We start from the raw sequence: 14,732 nt of genomic DNA on the forward strand, positions 1-14,732 counted from the left end.
TAATGGTTAAGAGATAGCCTTAAGTCTGAATAGCTAAGAGGTAAGCATTAAGAGGTCTCCTCTTAATCATTCAGACTTGAGGTTACCTATTAACTATTAAGATGCTATGAACTATGGATGGCTATACAAACCAAAATGGGTTGTTTTGGGTCAACATGGATAACTTTTAAAATTGAAATGGGTCAGGATGGATCAATTTTTTTTAAGGAGGCCAAAATGGGTTGTTTGATTATGGGTTTGAATAGGTTTGTTTGTGGGTTAAAATGAATTAAAACAACTCAATCCTATTTTTATTTCAAAACAAACTCACGAAACCGAACAAAAAAAATCGAAAACGAATAGAAACCGATAACATCAAAACCGACCAAAACGAATAAATCAGAATCGAACCGAAAAAACTGAACCTAAACCGAAACAAAACCATTTTGAATGAACGAAAATAACGGGACAAACATTTTAGTTTTACTTTTTTCGTTTTTAATTTATATATTAAATTATTATTTTTTATTAACTTTTTTAAATATTTTCTTGGAGGGATTTTAAAATCCTGTGTATATTAACCTTTACTTACGGGCCAATTAAACCCATACCCATCCTAACCTTAAAAAGAAAAAAAAATACCATCCAAACCCTTACCCGTTATAACCCATCATACAATTCAAACCAACCCATTATTTTGTAATTCATTTCAACCATTTTCCACATCTTAAACCAAACCAATGTTGTGTTTAGGCCCTTGAAGTTTAATAAATAAACAATTGAGAGCGGACAGATCTTATGATCCATCATTGCCTGCCTGCCAGCCAAACTGAATCTCAATTCATCCATCCATCTTCTTCCAGTAACCAACGCACTTGAAGATCTTATGCCCTAAGTTACTTTACTAGATCCACCCTTCCGTTAGAAAGTGCAAATTAGGGGTAGTAATGTTGCGTTTGAAAGCATTACGGCCGACGAATGACAAGATCGTGAGGATCCAGTTGCATCCTACTCATCCATGGCTTGTTACTGCTGATGCTTCAGATCACGTCTCCGTTTGGAATTGGGAGCACCGCCAGGTATTATTCCTTATTATTAGGTTTTGTTGTTTCATTCTACTATACAATTCATCATATACTGTTTGTTTGTTTGTTTTATTATTAATTAGGTTATATATGAGTTGAAAGCTGGAGGTGTTGATGAACGCCGTTTGGTTGGTGCTAAGTTGGAGAAGCTTGCCGAAGGCGAATCAGGTTACTTCAATTGATTATTATCCACATGCCAAATGAAATCAATCACTCATAACTAATTAATTACAATACAATTCCAAGTCAATTATGCATACGAGTTTCACTTCATTCGTCTTAGAAGCTAAATTAAATTTTAAAATCATCAGCTAGCAGTAACTATATTGTAGTCATGATGCCATTGTTTTAAGGAGAGTGAGTTTCATATTTGACTGTGCACTGGTATTTGCATATCACATGATGAATTTAGAGCAATATGCATGTCCTGTTTCTGCTCTCTTGTGAACCATTGGTTTTGGGTAAAGACTTACCAGAAAGATTGACAAGTCGCATGCTTCTTACATATCATCTGACCTTCTACTACCTGTCAACAATTATTCTACTGTTGTTGTCACTATAGTATTAGGCAGACTTGCCATTTCATGGACTAGATCAAGAATGGTGCTCTTTTTATGTTATGGTAAACCATGAACCAGTTCAGTTTTTCCAACACACATTTTATTATTATATATAAAATGTATAAAGCTGTGTAGTACTGGTATACCATAAATACGGAGCACAAACAGAGGTTTTGAAATGTGTTTGTTTATTCATATCAAACTATGTTTTGCTAATTATAATAACCTAACTTTACACAGCCAGCGGATAGGGTCACATTGACGGTAGAAGTGTAATTCCAAGCCAAGTCAGAAGAGTTAAAAATTAATAGTTAGTTAATTACTAGAGCATTCTAGTCAACCTACTTTTCTCAACATGTCGTGTTGGGTACAATGATTGACCATAACACTTTCTGTCAAAAAAATTGAACTTTTGTATACACAATTGGTGTCTAATATGACTTTTTAAGGTTTACGTTCAGGCATGATATTAATGATTTGGGTGACTTTCGACTGTTTTGCCTTTTCAGCTTATTTTTGTTATTTTGTATGACCTGTTAGAGTTGCCACCTATACTTTTTAAATGCTGGTATATGAAAAGGTTGAGGTTTATGTTTTATTTGACAGAGTCTAAAGGGAAACCAACAGAAGCCCTACGTGGTGGGAGGTAATAGATCCACTAATCTTTGTGTTCCATTTGTTTGCTGATATGTTTTTTCAGTTTTTGGAATCTCCAAGTAAAAAAACATATGTTTATTTCAGTGTACGACAGGTTAGCTTTTATGATGATGATGTTCGGTTTTGGCAACTGTGGCGTAACCGCTCTGCCGCTGCTGAACCCCCATCAGCGGTCAACCAGCTGACTTCTGCTTTTAATTCCCCTGCTCCATCAACAAAAGGACGACATTTTCTTGTCATATGTTGTGAAAATAAGGCCATTTTTCTGGACTTGGTAACGATGCGTGGTCGTGATGTACCAAAGCAGGACCTGGATAACCGCTCGCTTATCTGGCAAGTCATAACTGCTACATCTTTTATGATTGTTTAATAAAAAAATCAAGGAACATATAATTGTAGAGTTTTGTATGCCATATACCTTCTTGAGTTATGATAAGTTCAAAACTCCAAATAGAAAGTTACATGCTAGTTAGCAGTTACTCTCCTCTGATTTTATTTGTGTGTATTGACTGCATTTAATTAACTAAGTTTACCCTAAAACGGTTATTTTTTATCTTTAGTATTTAAAATTAAGATCTTAATTAGCTAATGACTTAAACTATATTATTATATATCATGGAGACATGTTAAATGTCTAAAAACAGTCAATAGTTGTTGGCGAGAAAGAGTAAGTTGCTCTTGCTTATTGAAGATGCATAAAAGCTGGAACTTTTTAGGATCTAAAATTTTGGGTGTTGTTCATCTTCAGTAAGATTTTTGTTTAGTTGTGCAGTATGGAGTTCCTGACTACAACTGGTGGAGATGGCCCTCTTGTTGCATTTGGTTCATCAGATGGTGTGATTAGAGTCCTTTCAATGATAACATGGAAGGTTCGCTAATTACATATTCATCTATAATTAAAACTATTTTATCATAATTTAGTTGCATCATGTGATAATGCTTTTTGGATGTAGCTTGTAAGAAGATACACAGGGGGCCACAAAGGGTCGATATCTTGCTTGATGACCTTTATGGCTTCTTCAGGAGAGGTATGTACCAGTTAATTAGATATTGTTAATGTGTATTTGTAAACTTTTTACAGGGTTTTTAAAAATGTTATTCTTAATTCATGTGCTGCAGGCTCTACTAGTCTCTGGTGGTAATGATGGTTTACTTGTACTTTGGAGTGCCGATCATGGTCAAGATTCACGAGAACTTGTACCTAAGCTGAGTTTGAAGGTAATTATTGTTTAGAGTAAAGTGCCAAAATCGTCCCTGAGGTTTGGTCAGTTCTGCGACTTTCGTCCAAAAAACTTATTTTTTGCAACTGAACCATTGAGGTTTCCCATTTCTTGGCAGTTACGTCCAAATCATTAACTCTATCTATTTTCACAGTTAAGTCAGGGGCATTTATGTATTTTTACCAATTTGTTTATTTGATTATTATTACTATGATTTAAATTCTAAATAAATAAAAAGACAATAAACAAATATAAATGAGAATCCATCAATCACTCTCTTTCTCATTTTAATCCCCTCTGCAGTACTCCACCACCACCATCTCCCGGTCTTCCACCATCTTCACCCACAAACCTTTGAATCATGATCAATAAACCAAACCAGAAACCCACATCACCACAGCAGCCGGCTAAAGCCCCATCACCTCAGTTGCCAACAACTGCCATCACGTGATTCCGACACAAATGCTCACTACCATGATCGATTGAACCACCTGAGTTTCATTATCGTGTTAAAGAGAGACGCTTTAAGTGGTGGGGTGCAAAATCGGGAATAGATTTGCAATTTTATAACCATTTAACTACCACCGTCACGATTTGGACTTGAATGTTGATTTTGATTTTGATTTCGGGTATTGGATTTGACGAAAATTGTGTTGGGGAACCAGAATTGATGGTTGGGGGTAGCGAGATCGGCGGGCGGCTCCGATGGTGGTGGCCGGAGTTGGCGGTTGTCGTTTACCCCAATCTTTGGTTCTGATTAATTGAAGTTATGGCACGAAATTAGAGTTTGAAAACAAGTGGGTCTTGTTTGTTTGGCGGTTACGAGTTGGTCTGGAACATTAATTTGGTTGTCTCGTTTTGCTTTGGAGTTAACCGGAGACCTGGCCGGACTAGGCACAGGAAGAACGAGACTGGAGGGAGACGCAGAGTGAAATGAATTTTAATTATATTGCTTTCTAGTCCCTCTACATTGAATTATTATAATTCGACCCTCTTAACTTTTATTTCAGATTAATCTCAACTTTTCCATAATTGCCCCTGTATTTAACCATGCAAATAGACGGAGTTAATGATTTGGACGTAACTGGCAAGAAATGGGAAACCTCAATGGGTTAGTTGCAAAAAATAAGTTTTTTGGACGAAAGTCGCAGAACTTACCAAACCTCAGGGACGATTTTGGCACTTTACTCTATTGTTTATGACAAACTTTAGAGAACATTTCTCACATTGATAATGTATTTCAGCATCTATATATGTTTGTATTTTGTCATCAGTTTCAGTTTATACTGTTATCTTGATTCTTTTAATTATGTATCTTGAAAGTGTAATTTTATATATTAAAATATTTTTTTAAAATGCCCTAAATCTTGGACTAGTAGTCTTGAGGACTGGGGATTGTTTTATGTGATTTTGTTTCTACGCAATATTTTTCTACAACAGACAACATTTTGTTTCTTATGATATAATTAAGATGCTATATAAAAAGGCTAATAATATCTGAGATACTCTATTGAAGGCACATGATGGTGGTGTTGTGGCGGTTGAGTTATCTAGAGTCAGTGGAAGTGCACCTCAGCTCATAACAATAGGGGCAGATAAGACTTTAGCCATTTGGGATACAATGTCATTCAAGGTACTACCCTTTTTTTTTCCATATAATTATTTATGCAATCATTAATTCACTATATTATTCTTGCGTTTCAACTAATATTTGCAGGAATTAAGGCGTATCAAGCCTGTCCCTAAAATGGCTTGTCATAGTGTGGCATCTTGGTGCCATCCTCGAGCACCGAACCTTGATATATTAACTTGTGTCAAAGATTCACATATATGGTAACATATTATCTTCTTGTATAGATCTTATTACATTTTAAGGATGCTTGAGATTTTTAAGGATATCCCTATAGGTAGTAATAAGTTTGTTTTCCTGAAAACTTGCAGGGCTATTGAGCACCCGACTTATTCTGCTCTAACAAGGCCATTATGTGAACTTTCTTCTCTCGTTCCTCCACAAGTACTTGCACCTCACAAAAAGCTTAGGGTAATTGTTTCCTCTTTCTTTATTTATTTGTACTTGTGGTTGCTAGTTGCAAATTAAACACTATGATTTCTGGCATCAGAGTTTCTTATTGAATGCATGAGATTGCTAAATTTTTCTTTTCAAATTAATATTTGGTTGCTTCTATTGTTTATGTTTGTTTGTTAGTTTATGTTCATTTCTGGGTTTTTGTGTGTGTGTGTGTGTGTGTGTGTGTTTATGAAGTTAAAGAACGAACACAAAACGAATACGGATATAAATTTTCATTTGGTTTTGTGTTCTTGAACTGTTTGTTTGTGACTTTGTCCAATCAAAGCTCATGAACGAACATGAACAATGCTTCCTTTGGTTCGGTTTGGTTCGGTTCGGTTTGGTTTGTTTACAACCCTAACTCTATTACTCGAAATAAGACCATTGATGAAAGTAAACTGTAACTTTCTTAGTTTTTTGACAGTTCCAAGCTTTACCCATGGGAAAACTAATAATTATTTAAGAGAGTTTTATATTTTTATTTTATGTAATTGTCGGTCAAAATGTTGTTTTTTTTTTAATTTTTATGCTGATGGTTGTTTGATTGCAATGTTAGGTATATTCAATGGTTGCACATCCATTACAGCCACATATTGTAGCAACTGGAACGAATATAGGCATCATACTCAGTGAATTTGACCCTAGATCTCTTCCAGCTGTCGCGCCTCTACCATCAATACCCGAAAGCCGCGAACATGCAGCTGTTTATGTAGTTGAACGGGAACTGAAAATGTTGCAGTTTCAGTTAAACAACCAAGCAAACCCTTCTCTTGGAAGTAATGGATCTTTAACTGAAACAGGAAGATTAAGGGGAGAGTTTTCTGAACAACTCAATGTTAAACAGATCAAAAAGCATATTAGTACACCTGTTCCACATGATTCGTATTCTGTTCTTTCTGTCAGCAGTTCTGGAAAGTAAGTTCTTCCAAACATTTTTTACTATAACCATTGCACATTAGCATGAACTAATTGATCTTGTGAAACTTTATCAATTTGCATATGAAACCAATATACATGTGAATGTGCTGAAGCCTAAAGCCAATTTACGTATGAATGGGCTGATTCGGGTTGTGTTAACTGGCCTGTAAACGGGCCGAGCTTTCAGTGAACCGTTTGGCTGAAAGCTCGTTTATTTAAAATATGAACGAACATGAACAAACTTTTTTTTTGCTCATTTGGTTAAACGAACGGACATGAATATATGTATCGTTTGTTCATTTATGTTCATGAACGTTCGCTCTTTTTAATTCATTTATGTTCGTTCGTTTTTTAATAAATGAACGAACGTGAACAATTTCTTTTGTTCATTTACTTCAGAGAATGAACATGATCACATCTCTTTAGTTCATTTATGTTCGTGAATGTTTGTTCATTTAAATTCGTTTATGTTCGTTTATTTAATAACCTAATGTATACGAAATTTTTTTTGTTCATTTGATTCAACTTTGACTCATACATATGGTTTTCGGAGCTGGGGGCTTAAGGAAGAAACCTTTTTATTCTTTGGGATAGAGGTACGGTTTGCCTATATCGCATGCACCCAGCTCCCCAGTCCCTGCCTATAGCTTTGCTATTGGTGGGATTTTACTGGGTATGGTTGCTGGTTAAACAAACGAACATGAACGTCTCATTTGTTCATTTATGTTCTTGAATGCTCGTTCCTTTAAATCCGTTTATATTCGTTTGTTTTTGTTCTGTTTAATTTTAAAATGAGTGAACAAGTTTTTTTGTTCATTTGGTTAAACAAATGAATAATACATATGTCTTGTTTGCTTACTTATGTTGGCAAACGCTCGTTTATATAAATAGTATATATTCGTTTGTTTATGTTCATCTATGTGCGTTTGTTTATGTTTACAAGTTCATTCATTGACAGTCATTAATATGTTCATTAAGATATTTAGACCCATTATAATTTTGGCTAGTCTCAATAACTTTTTAAATCCCAACACATTGTTGTTCACATTTACTTTTAATTGGTTTAAGGCCCAATACATTGTTGGTACTGTTCATGAACATACACAAACGCATAACTTTTCTAAGAACGAATACCAACAAGAAAACTCTGTTTAATTGTTTCTACGAACATGAACATGCTTTGTTCGTGTTCATGCAGTCAAAAGTTTTAAAAAAATAAGCTAAAAAGTAAACATGTAACATGGTACAAACAGATCGAAAGTCACCCGAAGTGTATATTTAATTTACATATTTGATTAATTCATAATATTAATGGCACAATATGAATACAAAATGTGTACGATGATGAACGGCTAATCTGTTGCAGGTATCTTGCAATTGTATGGCCAGATATTCCATACTTTTCAATCTACAAGGTGAGTGACTGGTCAATTGTTGACTCAGGCACTGCAAGACTTCTGGCTTGGGATACGTGTCGAGACAGATTTGCACTTTTGGAATCCGCTCCGCCACCTAGGATGCCCATATTACCTAAAGCCAGCTCATCAAAAAAAGCCAAGGAGGCTGCTGCCATTGCTGCCGCACAAGCGGCGGCGGCAGCCGCTTCTGCTGCAAGTGTTCAAGTCCGTATTTTGCTCGACGATGGCACTTCCAACATATTAATGAGGTCAATTGGTCAACGCACTGAGCCAGTATGATTACCATTTTCATTATTTTATTGCTTTTCCTAAAATATATCCCAAGTCTGTCATACCAAGATATATCTAGACTAGAGCTCGAATTTAAACTAGCCGTTTCATCTCGTCTCGTTTGTTTTAACGAGCTGAGAAGTCGAGCTCAGCTCGGATCGTTACTTATTCTCTCTCTCTCTTACATTTATGGATATATAAAAGACAAAAAAAACAGTTTTTTTAACATACACATGGTAGAAAATATGTAGCAAGAGAATTTATAACATTATATGGATTATTCTTATCTTTTATTATTTATTAAAGATCGAGAAGCATGTTATATTTATTATTTTTGTTTTTTCTTCATATTTTTATATGTATTACTATAATATATATTAGAATTTGTGGTTTAATTTTAACCAGCCAATCAAATTGTAAAAACGAGCCAGCTATCGAATGAGCCACTACCTTAGCTAACCTTGGCTCGGGCTCGTCTCGTATAGATATGAGTTTTTTTCGAGCCAACTTCGAGCGAGCCACGAGCTTTATAGCAGCCGTATATCTAGTGCCTCATATTATACTCTGTATTTGTTTGTTTGATTGTAGGTGATTGGATTGCATGGAGGGACACTACTTGGTATTTCTTACAAAACTTCTAGAAGGGTTAGTCCTGTTGCTGCTACATCTATTTCATCAATCCAATCAATGCCCTTATCTGGCTTTGGAAATAGTGCCCTTTCTTCGTTCAGCACCATTGATGATCCCTTCTCTTCACAAAAGAATCCTGCTGAACCGCCACCTCACAACTTTCAGTTATACAGGTAACTACCTTACTTTTTTATTTTTATTTTATTTTGTAAATATTTAATCATGCTACTTATTTTTAACATTGAGATATTTAGTTGGGAAAGCTTTCAACCAGTTGGTGGAATGCTGCCTCAGCCCGAATGGACAGCGTGGGACCAAACAGTTGAGTATTGTGCGTTTGCATATCATCAATACATTGCCATATCATCCTTGAGACCTCAATATAGATACTTGGGTGACGTGGCGATTCCTCATGCCACCGGTGCAGTATGGCACCATAGACAGCTGTTTGTGGCCACACCAACAACAATCGAGTAAGTTACATTCTATATCATGATGAAATTTAGGTATGTTATTTGCAGTTATTAAGTGTGTGTGTGTATACACGTGTTTAGGTGTGTATTTGTGGATGCTGGTGTTGCACCTATTGATATTGAAACAAAACGGAAAAAAGAAGAGATGAAACTGAAGGAGGCACAGGCAAGAGCGGTTGCAGAGCATGGAGAGCTAGCATTAATTGCAGTTGATACTCCACAATCTGCAGCACAGGAGAGGATATCACTCAGACCACCAATGCTACAAGTATGTACGTTTAATTATTATATAAACTGTCTTGCTTTAACCTTTCTTGTTTAGGTTTTCTAACTTCAATGTGGCTTACCATAACCAGTACACCATGCAAATGCGGAATTTTGCACACACACACACGTGTGTGTGTGTATACGCGTGTTTGTGTGTGTGTGTATATACGCGTGTTTGTGTGTGTGTTTGGGGGTAAGAGCATCCAATTTATTAAATAAAAATATTGGCGCTCCGTTGTAAGCATGTGGACTCCCTGTTGTAAAAAATTGGACACCCCATTAAACGGTTCAAAAACACTTAATTTTTTTTTAAAAATATACAATACTTAAAAGTAAAGATTGGAGTATTATTTTTTGCTAGTTGTGTTTGAAGAAATGACTGTGGGTATTTGCAGGTTGTGCGGTTAGCATCTTTCCAGCATCCACCTTCTATACCTCCATTCTTGACATTGCCTAAACAAACCCGAGTTGAGGCTGATGACGCATTGCAAAAGTTTGCTGAAGGTAGGAAGGTTGATGAAGTAGCAGTTGGTGGTGGAGGGGTGGCAGTTGCAGTCACTCGTTTTCCAGCAGAGCAAAAGCGACCTATTGGACCCCTCGTTCTTGTCGGTGTCAGAGATGGTGTTCTATGGCTAATTGATAGGTACGCGTCAAAAACCTTTATTCCATTTTTATATATATTTTTTTAAATAATTGTTTCTAATTATTCGTATGTTATAGGTACATGTTTGCTCATGCAATATCCCTTAGTCATCCTGGAATTCGATGTCGCTGTCTTGCTGCCTACGGGGATGCTGTTAGTGCAGTAAAATGGTACGCTTATATTACCTCATTTTTCTCATTTTGCTACTATTTGTTTCATATATACCCCTACAAACTTGAAAAACATCATATAGACTTACAAAATAGGTAGTTAAAATATCAAAGATACCCAATTCGTTAAAAACATATTAGTAAACGACGGACCTATTCTTATTTTTCTAAAACATTAAAATATGATATTTGCCATTTTAACATCAATTTTTGTTATTTAGCCTATTTTTGGCTCAATTATTTTACCCATTTTTAACTTACTTTTTTTTCATCCATAAACACTATTTTTCTTAAATTAATATATTAACTTAAATTCTTATATAGAAAGCATACATGATATAGGAACGAAGATTTTCATTTATAATCTTAAAGATAACATAAGTATGAAAGTAGTCAATATATTTTAGCTTTTCATAGGTACCAAAAAATAGTGTTTAAACAAATGTTTTGGAAAGGGGTAGAATGATTTTTAAGTAATAATTCATTAAAGTTACGGATATATATGATAATTTTAGTTTTGCTTTGGTATATGTGAAAATTTCCAAGTTTTTAAGTATATAATGAAATTAGTTTTGTATTTGAACTGTTTAAGAGTTTGAATTGGCGTGTACATTTTTGTAGGGCGAGTAGGCTTGGTAGAGAGCATCATGATGATTTGGCTCAGTTTTTGCTCGGGATGGGTTATGCTACTGAAGCCCTTCATCTACCAGGAATATCTAAGAGGTGTGTGCTGTCAAACACAAATGGTTATGTTTTTATTATTTGGTTCTGATTGTTTAATAACTAATATCCATTTTGATTATTGTTCAGGTTGGAGTTTGATTTGGCAATGCAGAGCGGTGATCTAAAACGAGCTCTTCAATGTCTTCTGACAATGAGTAACAGCAGGAATATAGGGCAGGATACTGTTGGACTTAACTTGAACGACATCATGTCGCTAAGTACAACTACTGATAATAGTAAAAAGGAAGCTATTGTGGACGCTGTTGATGGTGTGGTCAAATTTGCACAGGAGTTTTTGGATGTTATAGATGCAGCAGATGCAACCGGACAAGCTGAGGTGGCACGTGAAGCTTTAAAACGGTTAGCAGCTGCTGGTGCTGTTAAGGGCGCGTTACAGGGTCATCAGTTACGTGGACTCGCTTTACGCCTTGCTAATCATGGAGAATTGACCCGACTTGGTGTATGTTGTTAATTGTGTTTCCTATCTACTAGTAATTTGCTTATTATTAAACCTGTACATGAACAAAGGTTTGGCTCATTTAGTTAAATGAGCCAACATGTTCGTGAGCATTCGTTTGTTTCAAGCCATTTATGTTTTGTCTGTTTACGTTCATTTATGTTTGTGAACGTGAACATTCCGTTTTTTAAATTCGTTTATGTTCGTTCGTTTACATTCATTTATGTTCATCTATTTAATTAATGAACGAACATGAACAAAAGTTATGCTCATTTTAGTTAAAACAAGTGAACATGAACACATATCTCGTTCTTTCATTTAAATCGTTTATGTTTGTTCGTTAGTTTACCTTTTGTTTTCATTAATTAATTTTTTGATCTGATACATTTGTTAGTTTACCTGTTTATTTTTATTTTTTTTAAATTCGTTCGTTAATATATTCATTTAATTTTTTTTTATTATTGTAACTTGGTCCAGTTTTTGGAATTTTTTAGGCCCAGCATATTGTTCTCATACTTTTAACTGTTTTTAGCTCAATTATGTTCATCCATGTTCAATTATGCTTGTTCGTATATGTTTATGAACTGTTCGTTTATACTTTTTGAGTTTTAGGGAACGAGAATATAAACAAACACGAAAAAGAAAACCCCTTGTCTAATTGTTCGTGTTCGATCCTTTGTTGGGCTAAAGTTAAAATGAATAAGTGTGTACATGTTTATTTTATTAATGATTGCACGCAAACAAGAAAACCCCGTTCGTTTAATTGTTCGTGTTTGATCATTTGTTCGGTTAGTGTTAAACGAATTAACACAAACATGCTCCTACTTATGAATTGGTGAGTTGACTGAGTTAGGGTTATGTTTATCCAGGGGTTGGTGAATAATTTGATATCAGTAGGCTTTGGACGAGAAGCTGCATTTGCAGCTGCGGTTTTGGGGGATAATGCTCTTATGGAGAAATCATGGCAGGATACTGGAATGCTAGCTGAAGCCGTGCTTCATGCCCATGTTCGTCAACTCAGTTTCTTTTCTTTCTTTTTTTCTTTTATTTAAAAGATAATAAATATAAAATGTAATTGGTTTTGCTTTGCCAGGCACATGGGCGGACTACACTAAGGACATTAGTTCAGGCATGGAACAAAACACTACAAAAGGAGATGGAACACGGGCCATCAACCAAAACGGATGCTGCAAGTGCGTTTTTGGCTTCACTTGAGGAACCGAAACTCACGAGTCTTGCAGATGCAGCAAAGAAACCGCCAATTGAAATATTACCTCCTGGAATGCCATCTATTGATGCTCCTCTTCCCGGTATTCAGAAGAAAACCGGGCCTACTTTACAAGGCACTCTACAACAACCCCCTAAACCTTTGCAAATAGAAGGGCCCACCGCCGAGTCGGTTGCTGCGCCACCTCCTGCTGCTGAATCAGGTGCTGAGCCGCCACCTGCTTCGGAGTCAGGTGCTTTGCCAGAACCTGCTGACGCTGACGGAACTTGCGAATCTGGGGTACCACCACCTGCAGCTGAAGCGGGGGCTCAACCACCTACAACAGAGCCCGAGGTTACGGTTCAACCGACTGCAGCTGAATCTGGCGACACGGTTAAAGCGAATGCTGAATCTGGGGATACTGTGCAGCTGACTGCTGAATCTGGTGCTGAAGTTAATACAACAAATGATTCAGGTTCTGGTTCTGGTGCTGTTACAACAGAACCGAGTGCATCTGGCGTGCCTTTAGAAGTACAGGCACCAGTTAACCTTGCGAATGCAGTTGTAGCGGGAAGTGACGGATACTCTACGAGTACACCGCCTCTACCAACAATAGAGCCACCTGCTGCTACTCAGAAACCGCATGTTCCAAGTGGTGTTCGTGAGGATCTACCGATGATTGACTGGACTTGATCACTCTGTCCTTGTATGCTTTTATATACAACTTTATAATTCTTTTTTTAAACATTGACTTGGAGCTGTTAGGAAGAGGCATGGTTTGTTTCTTAATGTAGATCTTCTTGTCCCCTGTATTTTTTGAAGATTGTATTGACCATATGAGCGAGCGTACATTTTAAAAACGTGTTGTGTGAATTTGTTTTCGAGTTGATACTAATGGAGTCTCTTCACCAATTCAGAAAACCCGCTGGGCCGTCACGTGACATGACCATGTCGAGGTAGGCTCATGAACACTATGCTTTTATGTCATCAATGCAATCGGTTGTGCCGAAATGACTAAATAGAAAGTTGCAAACGAAATAAACTTTATGAAGAGAAAAACACAAGGTTCACTCAGACCCATGTGATCAAGCTTAGATTGTGGGTTACCTCATTTTACGAGTGTTTTTTGTCTTCCAGAATTCACAAATATGGTCCTTTTCACGTTGTTGATCTCCGATTATTGAAAATGATTACACATTTATTATTACCAGGCAAATGATTAAGGGTGTTATCCCCCTCTTATATTAAAGTTAGGCATGTAAATGAACTGAACATTCTGTGAACCGTTTGACGCAGAGGCGGATTTAGTGCCTACTGTGCCCACCGTCCGGTCCATATTCTTAGTGTAATTAATAGTCCGATCTTCCTATTTAAACTCGAATGCCCACCCTCTAAAGATAAGAAAATAAAAGAAATGGTGAAGAAAGATATGGGAACTTTTTCCGATGAACTAAATCGGCGTTAATGGTGGAATTGATAAGTGACAATCTTAAAGGAAGAAGAAGAAGAAGAAGAAGAACAGATAACTTTATATTTTTATATAAAATAGACTTAATAGGTGCTAGCACCTAGCTATATCTCACTTATCAATGTTCGAAGTTATAATATAAAAAAAATGACTGTTAAGAAAATTTTTTATTTTATTTTAATTTGGACTTTGAAATTTTGAAGCTACATATTATATTAGTTTTTTAGTCTTTAAAATATATTGGTTTTTTAATTTTTTTCATCGTTACTTTTATTTAATTAGAGTACAAGTGTATAAGTTCATTACGCATGGACATGTTCATTTTATTTAATTTTTTCTAATTTTCTTTTTATTCTTTGTAACAAAAAATGAGTATAACTTTTGTTGTTTACATTTTAAAAAAATTTAGGGATATGTTACTGAAAAATACTTTACTAAATTAGTTCAAACCAGGCTACTAATAGCATCATAAAAAATGTCTAGGTTAAGATTGCTAGCTAACAAATGCTTTCTTCTTAG

The 14,732-nt window shown here is 35.8% G+C and overlaps 1 protein-coding gene across 1 annotated transcript; it reads left to right on the plus strand.

Annotated features, from left to right (window-relative positions):
* Nucleotides 1-905: 905 nt before the first annotated feature.
* Nucleotides 906-13,438, plus strand: LOC143624251 (uncharacterized). Its single transcript, XM_077094968.1, has 21 exons — nucleotides 906-1,058; nucleotides 1,148-1,232; nucleotides 2,231-2,270; nucleotides 2,366-2,614; nucleotides 3,054-3,150; nucleotides 3,235-3,309; nucleotides 3,401-3,499; nucleotides 5,018-5,134; nucleotides 5,219-5,334; nucleotides 5,443-5,542; nucleotides 6,126-6,484; nucleotides 7,854-8,178; nucleotides 8,764-8,978; nucleotides 9,060-9,278; nucleotides 9,360-9,546; nucleotides 9,941-10,188; nucleotides 10,266-10,358; nucleotides 10,980-11,081; nucleotides 11,169-11,541; nucleotides 12,408-12,545; nucleotides 12,632-13,438. The coding sequence occupies exons 1-21, from the start codon at nucleotides 927-929 to the stop codon at nucleotides 13,436-13,438; spliced, it is 4,176 nt and encodes a 1,391-aa protein (XP_076951083.1). The 5' UTR covers nucleotides 906-926.
* Nucleotides 13,439-14,732: the final 1,294 nt, after the last annotated feature.

This window comes from Bidens hawaiensis, unplaced genomic scaffold (genome assembly GCF_021521415.1).
Source record: "Bidens hawaiensis isolate Kalapana, Puna unplaced genomic scaffold, B.hawaiensis_p1.1 tig00003739_1, whole genome shotgun sequence".
Lineage (NCBI taxonomy): Eukaryota > Viridiplantae > Streptophyta > Magnoliopsida > Asterales > Asteraceae > Bidens > Bidens hawaiensis.